This window comes from Dermacentor albipictus, chromosome 3 (genome assembly GCF_038994185.2).
Source record: "Dermacentor albipictus isolate Rhodes 1998 colony chromosome 3, USDA_Dalb.pri_finalv2, whole genome shotgun sequence".
NCBI lineage: Eukaryota > Metazoa > Arthropoda > Arachnida > Ixodida > Ixodidae > Dermacentor > Dermacentor albipictus.
The window spans coordinates 96,761,750-96,783,062 of NC_091823.1; the positions used below are offsets into that span (position 1 = coordinate 96,761,750).

The following is a 21,313-nucleotide window of genomic DNA, read 5'->3' on the forward strand; positions in this document are numbered from 1 at the left end:
CTCAGTGAAACGAAAGCTATCGTTGCCATCTCTTGAGTTCCGTAGGAAAGTATCTCGCCTCAGCCTTTTCCACAAAATTTATTATCATGCCCAATTGAAGCATGATTTCATTCCTCAGCCATTTTATCGCTCATCCCGCATCCTCACGAAGTAAACTTTATCACTTGTAAAACCAAAGCCCTTTTTCATTCTTTCCTATACTTCGTAACAGAGTAGAATCGCCTTCCACCCGACATAGCATTAATGCCAGATCACGACTCATTTCGTTCATCTCTCGTGCAATATCTTGATGTTGATCCCTGGAATTTTATTTTTGAAGGCACTTACCAGGTTTTTAGTGCGCCGTGTTCTAGGTATTTGTTGCTCCAATTGTAGTTATTATTTGAGCTACTGTGTAGCATTGTTGCTTATCACCGTTTATTCTCTTTATTAATTGCTCCTTAATATCTATTTGGCTCTTTATTTTTGTCTTGTAGTTGGCTTTCTGTGTTGCCTTTTATTTCTTTAATATTAGTTGTGTTTGTTAATTTTCTCTATATGTTATGTACCACTTCCCTCTGTAATGCGTATGCGCTTGAGGGTAATAAAATGAAGTAAAAATATAATAAAATCGAATAAGAATCAAACAGTTGAGACTACTTCGTATTCAAAATTTCGAATAATTGCGCATCCATAAATGAAAGCCGATGTTCAATGTACTTTACAAAGCGTCTCCACATGGCCTTGAGCTCCACTATTTTTCCTTCACACAAAGTGAAGGAGAAGCCGGAGAAAGCTATTTACATTTTGCTTCTGGCGTTCTATTCAAGCACATTAGATTTTACACATGTAAACAAACGGAAAAACAACAATATTATTTTGAGACGAGAATTGCTGTGGAATCGTTTCGATTATTTTGTTTCGCAGCTTTTGAGCTGGCTTTCGCAGTGGTCTGTCAGTGCTCCTGTTACACATCTATATATTTTTGCGCATGTGAAGGCCGAGATCATAAGCCTTCCCACGGGCTTATTGTCAGGCAACGTTTTTTTTAAATTTTCAGCAAACTGATTCACATTCAAACATTAATTATACGTTGCAGATGCGCCCTATCGCCTGTCACTGAAACTTCTCGGCACCTGGTGCAGCATCTAAACGCGAAACCATTCGCTTAATCTTTCGAAATGTCGAATCAACTTGGCATTCGTTGTCAGCAGTGAAGCCGACCACACACAGCATCAGCAGCAGCCCACCTCCAGCTGGCTGGCGGTGGTCCTGCGGAAGCGGATGGACCTCTTGAGTGGCACCGGACGGCGCGACGAAGGCGCCGCGGGGGCCACCAGTCGACTGGACGCGGTTCGCGCCCTGTGCAGCTGCGCCGGCGAAGGGCGTCGGCGCTGGACCCGAGGCTCTGACGCCGAAGAACTCCTGGTTGCGCACGAGACGGCGTCGTCCCGCTCGGCTTCATCGTCCCGGCTGCTCTCGGACTGAATGTCCGCGGGCATTCGGAAGTCGCTCGACAGGCATGCGTAGCTACCTTCACCGCTGGGCGGGAGCTGCACAGAGACGGCAGGGCCTGTTTTAAAGCGCAGTCAGTGGGGAGAACATGCCTGGACTCTGCTGAGCGTGGCTGCATCTGCTGCTGCTGCTGCTGTCTTGCCGAGTAGCTCACTCACAGGTCAGCGCTCATATAACGAATCGGCTTATACGTAGCCCCATCTGCGCTACCCCGACACATGTGCCGGTGGTCGGATCTGTTGTCTAAGGAATGCCGCAGTGAAGCACCGTACAGTACCTAAATACCCTCTGTGCAACTGCCATGCACATTCACCCTCATAATTTCTTTATTAAAGAGAAGCCTTCTATGGCCTTTTCCCGCGCTTTCGGCGTGTCTTCTAGGTCGGTTCCTTGAAGAGTAAACTAGGCTTGCCATTGAGGCATTGATGTGATCGCGGTGATCATTTTAATGAAGGGGGGACCAAAGCCGCAGACAGCAAATTCCGCCGTCACGTGCAACCAGATGGGTGACATGTTGTGTGTTTCCGCATCTTGCTGATTTCATAAGAAGGCACGTAAACGCGTTACTGAAGATGAACAGTTTCATATCATTTAAATGACTGCCCCAGGAAAGCTTCATTTCACACACATTTCAATATGTGCGTTGGACCTGCATAAGCTTTTTAGAATCTCCATCTGAATTACATTGCGCCAAGTTAGCGCTTCGCGAACTCTTGCTTGGCTGACCAAACATTCCCTTACGACAGTTTCGTTGCTTGCTCGTCAGCGTAACGGGATGCATTTGGTAATACAGCGAGAAAGGCTTGGCATTAATGGAGAGACATGACGTCACCTAAGCAGTTGAAGCTGCTCATAACAGGCATGCCCCCGTGTTAGCGACTGTGACGACTAAGTGCAGCGAGCGTAGGGCCCTCTTGCTAGTTATCACACGATGACGGAGACTGCTTTTCGAAAGGACGGAATGCAAAAATTATTTTGTGTATAACGTTTCCGTACGCGTGAAATAGCTCAAGGTGTTCAATACAGTCCAGTACAATACAATACAATACAATAGAATACAATACAATGCAATACAATACAATCGGTTAGGTTCAATCAATCAATCAATCAATCAATCAATCAATCAATCAATCAATCAATCAATCAATCAATCAATCAATCAATCAATCAATCAATCAATCAATCAATCGAACAGCCTAGTACACCGTCAGCTCGTAATAGTTACATTTGAAGAGACCGGGGCGAGTGACGAGTGGCGCAGGACAATTTTGCCGTATACCATACTGTGTATGAGAGTTACAAGGCCAGCTGGCTTCCCGTCCCTTCCTCACATAAACGGACGCTACCGCAACACAAAATCAGATTAAACTGGTAAATTATTATATCACATCTTCAGTTTTATTCGCTTGTAAAGGTTCATTACTACTAGTCAAGCTGAAGGCCAAGCTCTTCTTTTTTAATTTCGTTTCGAAATATTAGGGCTGGCGTGTTCGAGTGAAGTCACATATTTCAATACAGGTCATTTTGACGCAGGAGAGACATTGGCACTTCGTAGACCAAGTCCTTGGTACTTTAGGAACGCAATCCTGTCTGTTTGTTGCTGATCTTAGATCTTTTCTGGCTTACCAAGTCTTCTCCCACGTTAAAAATGATCGCTTTGCCGCTGCAGAAACCCGATTCACTAATACAGCTATACAATATATTACTTCTCTGTATTGACCCACTATTTCTGACAGTAGCTATCTCATTCTCATTGAATCTATCAGCGAAGGCTTTGTCTTATGTCATCCAGCAACAGGGCTAGCTGCGTGTTCTATACAAGCGGCGAGGGCTCGCCTACTGTGCGCTTTGCTTCCACTCATTTGTGAACGGAAAAAGTCGCAGTTTCGCCCGAAAGGCGAAGCACCGATCGCGACAGCAAATTAGTGGACAGCTATACAAATTAAGGATGGTAGTTTTATAGGCCGCATAAAGATGTAAACATCGGCATACTAACTAAATTACCAAGCACGGTGTCACGCGCGCACACGCAAAAACGAACGCATCTCACTCGATGACAGTGGAAACTCGCTGTAAAAGCGTTGCAGTGAGGAAACGCAGCAGCAACAGCAGCAGCGAGAGAATAGACCTTCGTGCAGCCGCTCGCTTCAACGCAAACTAAGTCGCGAAAACACAGCGCAGCGCGCAGGGCTAAGCGCGCACTCTGCACCCGTCGGAGATTGCTTGCAAGATGCAGCGGCCCGGTGTATAGCCTGCCCCCTCTCCCTCCCCTCCCCCAGAAGCCTTGCGCGCGACGGAAGGCGGCGCGCTTCCTCTTTGCTTTCGTCGGTTGTGTGCCCGAGATTGAGCCGGATTCGCCGGCTCATCCTGGCATGCTTTGAAGCTTTGAATCGCAAATACAGCATACGGCGCGCGGCGACGATTTTATCGCCCTTGGGCTTTGGCAGAACCTGACGGCGACGCCGACACGAACGACAGAAATGCGCCTGGCGTGTCCATATAACTGCTATCACACTATGACTTTCATCCGAAAAAAAAATATTAATTATGGGGTTTTATGTGCCAAAACCACTTTCTGATTTTGAGGCATGCTATTGTGGGGGACTCCGGACCCCCTGGGGTTCTTTAACGTGCGTCTAGATCTAACCCCAACGTGCGCCTAAATATAAGTACAAGGGCATTTTCGCATTTCGCTCCCATCGAAATGCGACCGCCGGGGCCGGGATTCGATCGCGCGATTTCACGCTCAGCAGTCCAACAACATAGCCACTAAGCAACCACGGCGGGTCAACTGTTATCCGAGTCTAGCACGAAGCTACACTGAAACTCATGCGGGTTAGATCCGCCATATTCAATTCAGCTGGTGTCACGTAGTGGGCGATCAGATGCCTACAAGGGTGCCGGCCTTCTTACGGCTCTCTTTTTGTTGTGCTGGACACTCCAAGCAAGTTTTCGCCGCCGTCGGCGCTGGCATCCGTAACGTCTTGTATAAACTAGAGTGCGATAAGGTCCTACAGTACCCCGCACGTCGTATGCTGCGAGTGCGAGGGGAAGCGTGGGAGGGTGAGCCCAGAAGGAATGTGGCTTCATGCGCGCCTAATGTTAATGTCATGTTAAATAAGACATATAGACTTTCATAAATGCAGCTCATGTATACGCAGGAAGAAGCTTCGTAAGACGCCCACACGAAAAACAACTATGAATTTTCGTCGACACATTTAAGAGGTCTGTATAGTTCGGGTAAATAGGCGATTCTCCTTGGCAACGACATTTGATTTTTGCTGGAAATATTTGACTACATTTTCTAATTGCGTAAATATTACATGAAATTGTGATGTGTAACTGGAATCGATTGAATTTTGGATAACGATTATGTCACTTTTTCTGTAGCATGCAGAGTAGTGAAGAATAGCACAACATTTATTTTGACTTACAAATCGTTGCGAAACTAAGTTATTTTGGTTAGTTGACTTTGAGGAAAGCATATATAAACAGATAAATATGTCTGTATATTATGGGTAACTATGACACTTATAAGAGCCTCATCCAAAGAAAAATAATTTAGATGGCCGCACGGAAGACTTCTCCTTCGATTTGTTTTGCATATGCAACACCAGAATATACCTTCACAATGCATAAGTTGGGGAGAGGAGAAGAGCATACATGTCTGACGAGGCGTACTTGGAGAAATCCTTGGATCTGCACTCTTATTATCTACAATGTACAAGACAACTTATCCGGTACCGTTTGGACAGCTGCTTAGATTTGTACGAATGATACTTACACCAAGAAGCGCTTAGGAAATCACAGGCTCAGAATACCTTGAAGGATTTGTTCACCCCGCTTCAAACCAGTAAATCAAATTATTTCTTTTTTCAGGTTAGCGCCAAAATAGGCTTTTACGATTGTCGTCACAGCTAGAAATTGTGCATTCGTACAGTTTTACTGTCGGTCTTGATAACCTTGTCCATAAGCTGTTCTGCTGTTTTGGAGAATGATTTTAACTGCATCTGTTTATTGCATCTCTTCGCTGCAATTTAGCCCGTTTTGCGCTATTGCCCGTGAAGTCGGGGTGCTTAGATATGACATGATTCCCCATAAATTGTAATTAGATACTTATAATGCTTGCTTTATACCTTGTTTACTTAAAATTGTATTGTAAAGGTTGGAGGATCACTCATTCATGTTCGAGTTCAGTTCATAGGTCGCTGCAGGATATGCCACGCTTACAAAGCATGACGTTATTTGCCATGCGAATTGATAGTTAGCCTCTGCTGCGACAACAATGGGGGATAAAAGACGCTCAAATAAGCCTTGCTCAGCGCTGTCTCTGCTTCTGGCTGTAAGAGGGCATGCTTAGAACCGAGGCAATCGTAGGCCAATGATATATCCATAGGCTGGTCAATGGTATACCAGTGTCCTGTAAGAGGCTCTGTTTCAAATGTTTCTTTTATTTAGAGCCAGAAGGGAAGGCAGCGCAGAGCAATGCTTATTTGTACGTGTTCTTTCCCACCATTGTTGTCGCAGTAGAGGTAAACATTCAACGCGCAGGACCCATACAAGATGGCAAGATCGCAAATAACGTCACGTTTTCGCAAGCGTGGCATCGCAATGCTACCCAACCTTGGGAAGTGTGATGAAACTGGTCGACAAAACACACGCATAAACTAAGCATGCAATAAATGTCTCCAAATCACCCTTTCAAAGCATTGGGCGAAGCAAAATTCACGGAGCGTGATGCTTTGCCTGACAAAAGACTAACGCGTAAAAGAAGCGTGCAAAAAGCGTCCCCAACTCATGCATGCACAGCGTTGCAAGATTAAGAGCGTAGCCCGGCTATGGCGCCACGTGCGCACTACCTTGGACGTAATCTCCGGCGGGTGCAAATGTAAAGCGAACAGATAAGTCTGGTGGCTGCATGTGCACTGTTTTCGCGTGCGCCTATAGTGCCTGGAGGTCACGTAAGCCCAACTTTTCGAGACACGTTGAAAGGAGAGGTAGCAGAAGCGTTCGGTCTCCTCTATATTTGCGCCCTTCATAACGGCTGCTTTGGGATCAGCGAGTGTTCACGGTTATGGATTATCATGCTTGATAACTTATTTAGTAAGCGAATGTTTACTGTAGATAAAACAATGAACTTTACTCATGTAGTTGTGTAACACTTTGCTCTCGCTATCAATGCCTGCCCTTTGGAGTAAAACTGCGACTTTTTTTGATCGGCTGACGCGACTCGTAGTTTTAAATACATTGAACGAAGCTGGTGCAATGTGGTATAGGAGCGTTGTTGTTGGAGCTGAGTGGGCTGCTCACCTCCGTGGAGTGTTCGCGTGATTCCATGAGAGGCGGCAGCGTGGGCGTTGATCTAGGCGACGGCACTGCCACTGTCGGGGCGCAGGGCGGGCTCGGCGAAGGCATCGCCTTGGCGGGAGCCACGGCCGTCTCGACGCTAGGCCTGGCCGCCCCGAGTCCGGCCCCCAGTTCAACGGCGGTAAAGGGCGCGACTGTGTTGGCGGCGGCTTTCGGCCACCGCGGACCCATTGAGAGGCCAGACAGGGCTGGTGCCACGAAGCCGTAATCTCGTTGCAGGGTCCGCTCGCGTCGGTGATGCTCGTTGCCCAGCTGGGTTACCTGCACAAACGCACGGTCAAGGTGACGGCACTTAACGCAGCAGTGCTGCTTGATTAACATAGTCATTTCTCATCGGCTAACATGCCTGTCTTTCACTTTCTCTCTTTCTCCCCCTCGTATTTCTCACTTTGAATACAATCGTACGTTGGTATAGGCTCATATGGGTGAAAGAGCAACGCAAATGGCTTTAAGGATTAGGCGTTTAGTGACCGTGAGCTGCGAATCGCTCATGGCGTGCATGCGGTAGCGCACTCTCGAAGAGCGTTTCTTAAACAGGTAAGGGCGTATCCACGAGCGAATGTGCCGTATGTCTGAGTGTTATTGATTGCGTACTCAGGGCTTTGTTTCGGTTATGCTTGAGACAGGGATAAATAAAGAATAGGTGGTTCAAGTCAGTGCAAGCGTTTTGTGTACAGTGAGACAGTCCGTTATCGCTCCCTGGGAAGAGCTGTACTGTCTACGGCGGCCGACGAGCCCCGTGGTGTCTCAGTGGCCACGGAGCGCCGCTGCTTGAGCAAGAGTTGGCTGGTTTTACTTGCCGGATGCGGTGGCAGTATTAACGCGATAGCGTTAAGGAGCTCGTGTTGCAGAAAAGCCGGTGTCGTCGGCGTCGGCGTCCGCGGCGTTGACCGTGAGCGATAAATCACGGCAGGCACTTCATTAATAAAAAGCAACTTCCAAGATGGGCTGGGTGGGAATCGAACCAGGGTCTCCGGAGTGTGAGACGGAGACGCTACCACTCAGCCACGAGTTCGATGCTTGAAAGCGGTACAAACGCGCTTCTAGTGAACGCGGTGTTGCCTTAAAAGCGTGCCGTAGAAAGTTATACTGCGGTGTATATCGGTAATTATGAGCATGTAACATACAGAAGTCGCATTTACACGAGTAGCGAAGTACGTTTCCGCTACATTTCTTCTGCGCTTACCGCACACGCAGAGCCATCTTGCGGCAAACACAGAAGACCCCCTCCTCTCAATGTACGGCGCTACCCCGACAGGTGGCGCGCCATGCGCGCATTGGGCCTTGCTGTGCGCGGACCGGTGCCAGGCGCGTTGCGGCCCCGACTCCCTCTCCCCTGACGACGCTTCGCCGTGCTCCCACGCGGGTTGCAGAATCAAGCGCCGTTCCTTATTTTGATTACTATCTGTCTAGCTCTCTGCCCCTGCCGATAACGACGTTTGGCTGGCGTAGATCGTTTCCCCCTCCGAGACACCGAGTTCTTTGGTTCGTTCCGTTTGCTCAGGCGCACGTTTCGTTGCCGCGCCGAACGCTGCGTTGCTCGACGCTCTCCGTGTGATAGGTGGGCGCAAAAGTCCGATGCGGGGCGCCTCGTAAGTGATCCGTGCGCCGTAGCGCTTTGTCTTACACCCCTTGGCGGGTCGATGGGAACGCTGTCGCGTTCCACTCTTGAAGGCGAAGCTTAAGCGTCCTCCATTTTTTTTCTATGAGGGCGAAATTCAAGAAAGCTTTCGCAGATGGGCAAAGGCTGAACAACACCAGACAGACAAAATCAAACCGGAAGCGGTATCGGTAATGGTGGAATGGCAGAGCTACGCTAAAACATTCCACTGTTTCGAGTTGTCCACTTTTCCATCTTCTGGCCTAGAAAAGGCCAGCTAAGGCACATCAGGCTTTCGCTCGATAAGAAATTCCATCTTTCGCAAGACTACTGTCTTCTTGTCTTTTCTCTGTCACGAATACACCACACCGGAATATCATTACTGCGCTCTTGCCAATGTGAAAATTGTTTGCTGCTGAAATGTTCTGCATCGAGCTCACGTTCCACGGAGTTTGTGCCCTGGGCACAAACTCCGTGAAATGGGCACAAAGTTTGTGCCCATTCATCAAAGGAGGTCACGAGTACCACTGGTGGCGCTGAAGACACCACAGAGCGATTTACAGTAAGGCCAATGTGGTGAATGCGGGTTCATTCTAAAATGTGCTAACGTTTTCTGTCTGTAGATTAGCGATGGTTAATTTAATTTCTCCTATTGCAGGAGCCGGAACAAGAGCAAAACACAGCTAATCATGGCGAAGGCTCCCACTGTGGTCGGCGGCCAGCAGTTATGGAGCGTTTACGTAATACACAACCCAATAATACTACAGAACATCAAGGCGATAAAATAAAACTACGCAACGTGAGAGGAAATATTATGCTAAAATAACGTGAAAACATCCAATTGCCTACAGTTCCACCAAATCATCACAACCCAATAACAACATTTTGTCTGGGAAAAGTTATTGGTCTATATAGAATCTAAATTTAAGGCTTCACTGTATGTAAATCATCACAAAATAAAAATAACTCCGTCATGTGGCAATTGTTTGCTGATTACGTGTGCAGAAGGCAAAAGTACGCCGATCGAGCCCTTCAATTTAAATTTCCGGCGAAGCTAGCAGGCTTACCTTTAGCCTGTTGAGAATCTCAGCCAGGTTTTCGATATCAGTGGAGGATGGCGTACTTTCAACGGATTGTCCTGCCTTCTCATCGTAACTGGTGACATCTGTCGGTGGCTCCGTAGCAGCCGAATCGCACCGACCGGCACCGCTGGCTGCTGCCGGCGCCGTGATTTCCGCAGCTCCTTCGGGCGTATCACCTACGAGGACCACGGACGGCACATGGAACTAGTACGTTTAGATGAAATAATACGCACTGCCTTCCGAGAGATTCGATTGGAAGATCTCGAATTTTTGTTTTCGTGCATGTAATGCCTGGACGTCACTGCCGGCACTTTTATTTTTTCGTTCGCATTGATTATATTTAAAAAATGTTGGTTAGGTACAGTTACAAAAGTTAAAAATGAAAAAAGCCGATTCTCACCAAACGCACTCTAGATAATGAAAATGCACCATTGGCCCAAAGTGAATGCAAATAACGCTGCAGTTAGTTTTACCGGCCATACAATCACGACTTTGGAAGTAGACTCAACTTCATGAAGAGTCTGTATGAAATGGCAGTGCTGGGCACTGGCATGTTAGTCGATGATAGAGGTATTTGTTATTATTTATCATGCCTTGTCTATCGGCGCATTGCCTCTTGGGAAGAAGGCCTCGCGTAAGGCCGCCGTGCTTTTCAAGGCAGTATTAGGTTTGCAGCATGTCTTAGTGACGTTCACATTAAGGTAGACTGATGCCACTTGTCTCTATAACAAGTGGGAGTGCCAGAAGTCACTGCTTGTCAGAACATGGCGAGAGCCATTTTCACATTAGCTTTATGACGACGGCTTAAAGGGGCACTGAAAAGAAACACTAAATGGGGGGTGGGTGGGGGTGGGGGGGCTGTTCTGTAAGATTCCATCCAGTGGAAACATCATTTTCGTCTGCTGCTGAAGTTCTGATTGGTTGGGCTGGCGTACGCGTCAGGAGGGAGCATGCACTCCAGTCAATATGCACTTCAGCAGCAGACAAAATGGATTCAAGATACCTTACAGGATACCCTCCCCTCACCCCACTGCCCCCATAGCTTAATAAGGTGTTCTTTAAAAACTCCAATTTCCTCAGTATCTCACTAGGAGGTTGACTATTACATGAGAAAGTGAAAGCAAAAGCTAAATATCTTTTTTTTTTAAATTTCGCGATAGAGCCCCAGCGCCGTCACATATCAGTGTGACGTCAGAAGCTTTGAGGTATCTCGTACCTTAATTAGGCCACTGTGGCTTAGCAAAACCTATTGAAACTTGCTAAGTTAAATCTCTGGCTTATTTAGAATATATGCGGTCATTCTTGACGATAAATAAATAACCTTCACCTGAGCAGACGCCATCAGCATCGGTGAAGTCACGGCGCGCTAGTGCAGTAACTTGCAGACGTCGTCGCCACCTGCCTTTCGGTTTTCTTTAGTTTTCTTTTGCGTGTTTTCTGGCTTAAAAACGAATTTCTCAGGGTACGAGATGCTTTACTTTTTGTAAAGGTGATTGTGTAAGGGTGATTTACTGATACAGCTCAAATGGTTTTTCTTGTTACTGCCGTGGTAGATCAGTGACTATGGCGTTGCGCTGCTGAGCTCGAGGTCGCGGGTCCGATATCGGCCCCAGCGATGCCATTCCGACTAGGGCTAAGCGCAAAAGCTCTAGTGCGCCATGCATTGGCTGCACGATAAAAATATGCATAAATTAATTAAACCTAGTTGGAGGAAGTTAAATCGGAGTCCTTACTAAGGCATGTAGCATAATCATATGGTACGTTCGGCACGTATAAAGCACAATATATTTTTTACTTCCTTTAGTTTTTCTCTTTTAGTGTCATTTAAGATCGTCCCATGACTCTCCCACCTAGCATTTTGTTTGCTCTCTTCGTGACAGCTTACGAACCTCTGGGTGCTTCCTCGACGAGCACCGACAACACTTCCAGGCCAGCGGAAGCCGAGGAGAGTCTCGGTGACTGGACCGCCATCGTTTCCGCGGACGGAACAACGCGCAGCGCCGCCTCAACGGCTGCCGCACCGACTGGGGCGCCCTCTGCGTCGCGCTCTACCGCCGTGGCGGCGCCAAGCGGGTGCGAGAGCGGAGCCGCAGCGCCGTCGCTCGGAGAGTCCCCGCGCAAGACGGCCGCCATGAACTCGGCGACGAGGCTGGCGTCCTGCTGCTCTTGGGAGTCGGCGGCGTCTGCGTTTTCAGCCGCACTTTGAAGCAGGGCGTCGGCGTCGCGCAGCAGGCCGCTGCTGATGTCCGGTTTGGGCAGCACTTCGAAGCTGGGCGAGGACGAGGACAAGAAGGAGAGCGGGATGGAGGCAGACTCCGCGAGGTAGCCTTCCTCGGGCCCCACGAAGGGAGTGCCGAGACCGAGCCGGTTGCGCGCGCCGCGCGACAGGGACTGGGCCCCGGTGTCTCCGGCCCTGCGACGCAAAGCAGCGCGCCGGAAAATTCGTGAACGAGAAGCACCTGCTTTCGAGGAGGGAACGGGAAAGAGACGTTAAAATGAGGTGGCGTATAAGCGCCCTCCCTCCCCCCAAAAAACAAAAATGAAGCAAGTGGGTCATCATGATTAGTCTATTTCAGGATGATTGAAGGTATAACCTGCCGATATAATTCAGCAAGTATGTCGAAAACTTCGCGCTGCTCATAATTTGGTCGGCATTCTACGTAGTTCAGTTTTTATATATATTTTACTGCTTTACTGAGAACAGCAGTTATAAGCCTGCCGATAATATCGATTGATGTGAGCTGGAGGTCGTGTTTCCGATCGTCAAGCTCTGCTTAAGGCACCAAGTGGCCTGACATAAACGAATATTGAGGCAGGTAGCTTGCCTCGAAAGCACTAGAAGAAATCCTTTTCGTAAAAGAAGAATGGACATGGGTACCTGTCTTCCTATGTGGGCACTTCAATCTTGCCGACCACCAAATCATATGCTAATCATACGGAAGGGAGACGACAACACAATGCGCTAACTTCAACAACAAGTTAGCGCATTGTGTTGTCGTCGCCCTTCCGTCCTTGTTTGCTAGCGCTAAATATGCTTTCAGCTAAGTACACTTTGCATAATTATACCTTTTGCACCAGCCAAATATTGTTGTGTAACTTATGAATGAAGGATTCGGTAACAGGCCTTTACGAACATTTTTTAACATGCTAAGGATATTCAGAACATCTAGACATACAGCTGTTTAAGTAGTCGACCTAAAGTGGCGGCATTTCACTATATGCCAAATGCCAATGCAATTTTTAGAAGTGCTTGTTCGAAATGAGTAAAAGCAAGGCTAAGACAGTCGATATGAAGAAAAACAAGCACCTTCCCCCGCCCCCTCCTCCCCGTCAAATCTCGTTTAAACCAAGAAGACAGCACGGAGACTAACTCTTTTCGAAGCCTTCGTATGGCGTTTGTGTCCCAGCAGGAAAAAAATGCAATAAGAAAATATCGAGCAAAGCCTATGCGATAATGTGTAAATTTACGGCTTAATCAAAGCTATAACTGCTGTCGGACAATTACGTATCCTTAAACATCGCGCAGCAAACTTCTGATGTGCCTATCAAGATAGTGATTAAGCCATGTAAGTATCGTCCATCCACTATACTCTTGCCGTGACGGGATAAGATGCAGCCCCACAGGTGAGAGCGAAGCAGTGGGACTGAAGAACAATTTGGATGGAAGAATCAGCTAATCAGCAGTCGATATGAATAAGAAACGTTTAGAGTATTGGAGAAAAAAATGCAAGGAAAAGATTGATAGGTCCGGATGTGTTACAGGCATAGGTAACAGTACAAAGTAGATATAGAAGCTTCAAGGAAGATAAAGAATATCGAAGAGGTGTAGGAAAAATGCTGGACTGAAAAATCTGTATAATACACCTAATACCCTCAAGTAGCCTAGGTCAGTATTTATCACGCCCCGTTTCAAAGGGGTGCCAATATATAATCGTCCTAATCATAATTTCTGTTACCTTCAAACTTAACGTCACCTACTGAACTGGGAAGCTTTGACCCATTGCTCTCGATAACAGCTAGCAATCACTCTACGCCTATGTTCGCTTGATTTGAGTCAAAATAGAGCCTATAGGAAGCTTCGCTGTATGCCACAGTTTTGGTTATAATGCTCAATTCTCTCTTCTCACTTAGAGCACAGCGACGTTATATTGATGGCATCTAACAGTAGTGAGCGCGCAGATGTATCGAATAGGGAGAATGACTTGCAATATCATTTATGATTTGCCTTACATGTGATATGGGGATGTCAATAGGTTTCCGATTCAGGAATGCATACCTGGTGTCTGCCTCATCCTTTGTGACACCCGCGATGTCCTCAGTCGGTTCGGTACGCGCAGGCTCTGACTTCTCAGACAGCCGGCGTCCACTGGAAGCCGCATTCGCCTCGGTGTCGGCAGCAGGCGCGTTCTGGCACAGCCAACGCGTCTCCGCCTTTAGAGAGCCGACCTTCATGCCCCGCTCGTGTTCCGCAAAGGTCGTGCTAGGCTTCGCCGCGACTTGTCCGGGCGTATTCTCTTCGTTGAGCTGTGAGCGCCCGGCCACGGACACTGGCGACACTTTGTCCAGGAAGGTGACGTTCTTGCTCTGGCGGAAGGACGAGAAAAGCGTCCTTCCCGACGGGTCGTCGTCGCATCCATTTTTTAGCCCTTCCTTCGTGGCGACTTGCTTGCCAGCCGCAGCTAGACTGCTTCGGCGATCCCAATTAGACGTCGACGTTCCCCATTCGATGGGCAGTGACGACCCGTCGTCCACGGCACAGCCATCGCCTGTCCGGAACGGAAGGCCCTCGCGCCTTTGCGAATTGATCGCCGTAAACGGAAGGGACGTCCGCTGGGGCTGCTTGGGCGACTTCGACTGGGAAGCGGGATTGTAGCCGAGGACCCCAACGAAGATGTTGTCTTCGTCGGAACTGTCGGCGCTTGACGAGAGCAGCTTGTTCATGAGCAGCAGCGTTGACAGCCTCGACGGCTGCGGCAGCGCAGTGGAACGGGCGGACGACTTGTCCAGCATCTGAGACGACCCTGCGAAAGGAACCGGAGGCGAGAAGCTCGATGTCCGCATTGCCGTGGTCGTGCTCGTGGGTCCCGGAGAGAAGGCGTCCGGTCGCAGCTGGTCCGGCGGCACGCGAAGCAGACGCGTCGAGGGAAACGATGGCGTCGGCGCGCTGGTACTGTTGTTCTGAAGGGACAGGTTGGGCTTCTTTGGCCGCAGCGACTTCAGCGGTCCGTGGCGCACCGAGATGGAATTGCTGGGCACTTTGGTACGCGGAGAAAACGAAGAGGACATGGGCCTTTGGTCTTGTCGCCGGGTAGCGCCGGCGGTACTGTTTTTCTTATCGTCGCTGGGAAACAACCTGGGTAAAACGATATGAGAACTGGAACATTGAAGTACACTGGCGGATGAAGATGGATCACTGCCGTCAGCGACGTTTTGTTCCTCATGCGTGCTTTTTACATTATTTAGGGGGGTCGTTCGTATCTAGCGATGGTGCACGATTTAGCGGTGCTACAGATGCAACAAGCTCGTCACATGTTGTTCCGTCTGTAACCTTTCACGGCGAAAGGAAGCTACGTATAAAGCTATGAAAGAGCGTAGTAAGCGAATGTTATATTTTTTTTCGAAATATTATACACTTGTTCTATTTTACGTTTGCCTAAAACGTTGTATACGGTGAACATTACAAGAGACTTTAGTGAATGATCGCCTAAAAATACATTTTCGCCATTAAGTTTTTACTCGTTCAGTGACACAACTCAAATACACAACTCGGCCAGACGAGGTTTTGTCAAACTTTCAACTATTGATTTCTGTTTGAGAAGTTCCAGCTTACATTCTGTGACTGACACAGATCTCTAACAGGCGTGTTTGCCGAGACCTTACCTTCGGAATATAAATGCACCTCCAATGCTAGCCATGACGATGATTAAAAGTGTAGTCGGTGTCACCGCAGCAATCCACTTGCCTAAGTCTGGTTTCGCTGCAAAGATGTGTAAATGTGTGGTTAGGAGAACTCAGCGCATTACATCAATAAAATATTCTAATTGGAATTGTCGTTACGTGCCAACACAGAAGTGGTACTGGCAACTAAAAAAGAAACAAAAAGGGGAAACAAGCAGTTCGATCCACCAACCACACCCCGCCTCAGTTTAAAGGAGATAAAAGAAAAAATAGTAAGTGAATAATGATCCGCAAAATTAAATTTACGTTCAGAAATATGTTCAGCATATTAACTTAATTGCGTCTACATGAAATGTTTAGTTAACATAATGTCTGTATTACAGATGTTCATGAGTGTCGGATATTGAAAAAGTTCTGCTTCGTGACAACTTATAGACTGTCAATTCAACTCATTCAGAATTATCAGCAATCCGCCTCGAAGAAGCTACTACTGCTATATCCCTTATTTTGGAACATTAAGCATGCTCCACTGACTTCATTCTCCAATGCCATGTTCCTTTGCCCGCAGAATTGGCGAAGGGTATAATTGCTCCGAAATGTGAATGCTCAAATCTTCACAAGCTTCTAGAATATGCTTGAAGGAAGTTGTTTACCCGTGGTAAATGAAATGATAAGCGAGGTACAGTTTGAATGTGAAGATGATGACAATTCTGTTTCTTAGGTTCAAAAGGTCGCGCCTAATCAGTATGCTTGACAACTGGAGCACCACGCCCATGATAAATACATGGCGAATTGCTTAAACACATAAAAAAAGAAGAAAAAAAAACATTCACACCACATGAAAATCACCGACAGCTGTTTCCATTCGCAACAGAATTCTCCCTCTTAAAAGCCCAAAATTTGGCTTAACTGTTTAGTTAAGTTAGTAATCTAGGGTGTCCATCTTCTCTGTTCTTTTATTTTTCCTGTTGACGCAAGCTAGCCCCACATATTGACTTTATAACGGCGAATGCTTTCAAGATTTCGCTAATTCAAGATCGTTGGCGCAGCTGCACGTATGGCAAAAATTTTTTATGACTGCGATTGCCTCAATGGCTCAAATACCAAATCATCGACGATGGCGGCAGCGACCGCGACAACAAAGCAATCCTAATGGCTCGACCTGCAGAGCGCCTTCGATAAGGTGAAACACTCGGCGATTCTGTCCCAAGTCTCCAAGCTCAACGCGGGCGAAAGATCCTACAACTACATCAAGGACTTCCTCACGGACAGGACCGGCGAGCTACGAGCAGGAGAACTACAGACGCAAGAGAAGAAGCTCGGGAGCCCCGGCACACCGCAGGGATCGGTCATTTCGCCGATGCTGTTCAACCTAGTAATGATCGGAGTGGCCGAAAAGCTCGCGGACATCGAAGACGTCAGGCACACCATCTACGCGGACGATATCACGCTGTGGGTGATCGGTGGCAGCGACGCCCACATTGAGGGTGCGCTGCAAGCTGCCGTTGACGCAATAGAAGACCAGCTGGAAGACACCGGACTGAGATGTAAATCTCCGATGCAAAGCTCCGATGCAAATCGGAGCTTCTCATACTCCCACTCCCACTTGAAAACAACAACTTGAAGACAAGGTGAAAACGAAAAAAAATTAGAATTGTAACCAAATCCGGCAACGTGATCCCCGAGGTCGGCAAAGTTAGGTCATCGAAAAGCACGGAAGAAACGGCGAAGCCATCACCCGTCTCACGACAAAAGCAGCCAACGCGATTCGACTCCTCAAGCGAGTCACTTCCCGGAAGGCTGACATGAGAGGGGAGAGCCTAATTAGGCTCGTCCAATCCTTCGTCATTAGCCACGTCGCGTGCGTTGCAGCCTACCACAGATGGCTGCAACACGAACGAAACGCAATCAACGTGCTCATCAGAAGAGGGTACAAGACGGCGCTGGGCCTATTCGAGTCCACGAGCACGACCCGCTTGTTACAACTCGCGATACACAATACGCTTGAAGAAATAGCCGAAGCGCAACGAACCTCTCAACTGGAGCGGCTGTCTATGACCAAAGCCGGGAGGAACATACTGGACGATCTGGGAATAGGTCGCTCGAACGAGGTGGAGATGAAGCTCCCTGTCCTCGAAGAGGTCCGACGCCAGACCAGAATCGACCCCAAACCGAAGAACATGAATTCCGAGTTCAACAAGGGATGAAGGGCGGCGAGGGCCAAGTCTCTCATCGGCCAGCATGCCAACGACGAACACGTGCGGTACGTGGACGCGGCCGAATACCAACGGAACGCCTTCGCAGTGGTCGTCACAGAGGCGTCAACCGGCGCCACGAGGACGGCAGCGAGCGTGAGAAGCGCCGGAGCGTAACAAGCGGAGGAGGTAGCCATCGTCCTGGCCATTGCCGACGCAGATTGCCACACGGCGCTGAGTGACTCGCAACAGGCGGTGCGAAACTTCGCCAAAGGCCAAATCTGCAGGGAGGCCGAGCGCGTACTGCGAGCGGTCAAACTACAAGACAGAAAACTAAACTTTTTATTGATTACAGTAAAGCTTTTGACACAGTGTGCCATAAAAAGCTTCTCATTAAACTCAAGGCAATAATTCATGATTATAAATTACTAGGTTGGATACAGGACTACCTAAGTACAAGAACCCAGTTTGTTGCATTTAACAATGTTCACTCATTTCGTGTTAATGTTACATCCGGTGTACCACAGGGGTCTGTCTTGGGTCCTTTGCTGTTTGTAGTCTATGTAAATGATGTCGTTGAAGTAACCGCGGGCACTTCTGTCAAAATAAGACTATATGCTGATGACTGCGTCCTTTATTCTAGTATAAGTAGTAATCATGATCAGTTAGAGCTGAATGAAGTCTTCACCCGTTTTTGCGAATGGAGCAGAACATGGCAAATGTCACTTAATTTTAAGAAAACCGTATCAATGACTTTTTCGAATAAAAAACAACCATTACAATTTACATATTTTAATGAAGCGCACAAGCTTGCAAGCGTCCACACGTTTAAATACCTTGGTGTTACTTTCTCCCCTGATCTAAAATGGCATGCTCACATTAACTGTATAACCAACAAGGCGTTGAGAAAACTGGGTTTTCTTAAAAGAACCTTACGAGATGCAACTAAAGAATGTAAATTAACGGCATACAGATCACTAATAAGGCCTCTACTTGAATACGCGTCGGTAGTGTGGTCGCCACATCATTCCAAAGACATAGACATGCTTGAGTCTATTCAGAAAAAGGCCATAAGGTTTATTTATAATCGTTATGACCGCCATTTCTCACCGACATCACATGCGAGCAAGCTACTACTAAAGCCACTGGCCCATAGACGTACTTGTGACCGTGTTGTTCTGCTACATAAAATTGCTCATGGGAAAACTTATGTCAACGCACCTATTGTTTTCACTAACCCTTCTTCTCGGCCCACCAGAAGAAGTCATCATCTTAACATTGTTCCTTTGAATGCAACGATTGATTGTTTTAGGTTTTCCTTTTTTCCGCATACAATTGTGATTTGGAATGGCCTTGAGGGGTCGTTGCGCGAGTTACCAAGTGATGTATTTGCCAACCTATTACCTAATCATGTTCATTAATCAACTAGCTATTCCTGATATTGTTTTTTTTCAATTGTTTGTTTTCTTTTTGCCACTCAAATGTATTCTTCAACTGATTGACATATGTATGCACTCACTCCTGCAATATCTTGCTATGCAAGATGGCAGTATATGTAAATAAATAAATAAATAAATAAATAAAACTGAAGTGGTTCCCGGCGCATGCGGGCGACGCGTCGGAACGCAATGAGAACCACAATGAGACGGCACACGCAGCGGCGCAAGCGCTAACCAACCGCGCCCCCGCTACAGACCGTCCGACGTGGTTCGGAAGCAAGGACCGCATGACGGATTACAACGAAATCCCGAAAGCCTACCGCCTGGCTCGTAGGACTCTCCCAGCCCCGCAACCGATGCTGAGCCGAGCGGAGGCGGTACTACTGAGACAGCTGCAGACGGGATCGCTACTGAGCCCGAGACTGATGCATCGCATGTACCCCGAGACATATCCGACCGATTAGTGCAGAGTCTGCCGGAGGGAGAGGGCAGATTACACGCACATCTTGTGGGACCGCGTTAAAAATCCAGAAGAAGCAAAATCAAGAACGTTCCCACCGCGTCTCGAGGCAGCCGCGATGAGCTACGACCGAGACGAACAGCTCTGGGCCGTCCAGCAGGTCCTCAGGGAGCTCGAAAGGCAGGGACCCAGCGAGCCGGCAACGGCGTGCGGAGACCCGCGCCGAGTAACGGCGACTTCGTAGATGACGTAGGCCCTCGTCGGGGCGCGCGAGCGCCCAACTGCAGGCATAAATAAAGTTGGCTCGAATCCAATCCAATCCTCAATGGCCCAATAGACTGTAGACCTGAATGTCTTTGACGCAAAGAAACTAAACTTCTGTCCTTAGGGATTCCAAGCATGGGATAGAAGATGTTATGTGCGGCAAGTTAATTGCATGCTAGAGACGAAGTGCTACGCTACCTTTCTGCAGAGTGCCATGTAGGTGGAAGTGGTGGTCGCCTTCAGTGAACATCATGCTTGAAGAGTCTTCGAGGGCTGGGTCTTATGATTTTTGCTTGATGTTTAGTACAAAGGTGTTTGCGAAAATACAATCGGATTTCGATAATTTTCCAGAGGGTAGTAGTTTACCCGGAGGATCAAATCACAGAGATTACGACTTTGATCCACACAACATAGCAACCAGAAAGCGCGAAGACCCGACACAAGAAAAGCCACTTAACGCCAGATAGTAAAAATCAACTGCCGGATAGGCTGATGAAGATGACATTCCTTTCATGACTGCGATGGTACCTATGCGGAGTCCGTCCTATTAATGTACTGGCGTAGGCAGAAAGTATTTTCGGGGATTGGTTTTGGAGGCTGAGGGAACCCGCTAGACCGTCGATGGAGAGGGGAGGGGGAGGCACGTGCTCAATGTAACACCTCCTGGCTAAGTCACTGCATCGCTGAACTTCTTATCATGCAGAGGAGTGTCACTTTCCATACAGAAATATAGTCGAAATGCAATCTACAGCTCATTCTCGGAAGTCATCTTAGTAGCAGATGCTCGTTTGAGACAAATCCCCACGCTCAGCTGTAGTGTAAATTTCACATGCTAACTACATTAGAGGAAATGCATTCCTTTATGGGACCTGCGTCACCGAAACGGTCCAGATAACAAAACGAGTGAGAGCTTTATGTATGCGTCACGATATGCCTACTGGGCTGCAAGCACCGTCCGAAAGGGTGCACATGGTGGTGCGCTATGTGCGGTGGAAGATGACAACCCTCGAGGAAGACGCAGAAGTGCGAGGCATGCAATGTCGTCTTGTTCCTGCGAGGAAACAAGGAGCGTTTTGCTGGCTTCCACCAAATAAATCTGCTGTACACTTATTGCACGATGATCACCTCAGGTCGCTGCCTGATCCTGCCCGATCGTAAAGAGAAAATATTTATTTGTTGCGAAAATAGCGTTTTTAGCAAGATTTTAATGACGAGATTGATTCGGGAAATAAAGTTATGTGAATGAAATAGTTAGCTTTGAGAAAGAGCCGCCAAGCTGGCGTCATTGCGCGAGAAGTGCTCGAGACAACATAGTCTGTGGTGCATTTCGCTATTTGGAGTGTGATAGAGTGAGATGGCGTTCAGTACTCGAGAGCTGCCCGTACCCGCATTCGTCATCAGACACTCTCTGGAAGTTCCACGTGACGAATATGGAATAAACCTCTTTGCGACTTGACGCCGCCTCACGTCGACAAAAATTAATCGCGCATATTCGACACATACTTTGTAATCGA

General features: G+C 47.8%; 1 protein-coding gene across 1 annotated transcript in view; it reads right to left on the reverse strand.

Annotated features, from left to right (window-relative positions):
• LOC135901309 (serine-rich adhesin for platelets-like) overlaps positions 1–21,313 on the reverse strand; it is a 44,921-nt gene that overhangs the window by 6,618 nt on the left and 16,990 nt on the right. Inside the window, exons 5-10 of the mRNA XM_065431053.1 lie at positions 15,424–15,520; positions 13,820–14,896; positions 11,433–11,956; positions 9,529–9,719; positions 6,805–7,122; positions 1,230–1,532 (exon numbers count right to left, since the gene is read on the reverse strand). Of these exons, the coding sequence (XP_065287125.1) occupies positions 1,230–1,532; positions 6,805–7,122; positions 9,529–9,719; positions 11,433–11,956; positions 13,820–14,896; positions 15,424–15,520 (2,510 nt within the window). The remainder of the gene's footprint in view (positions 1–1,229; positions 1,533–6,804; positions 7,123–9,528; positions 9,720–11,432; positions 11,957–13,819; positions 14,897–15,423; positions 15,521–21,313) is intronic.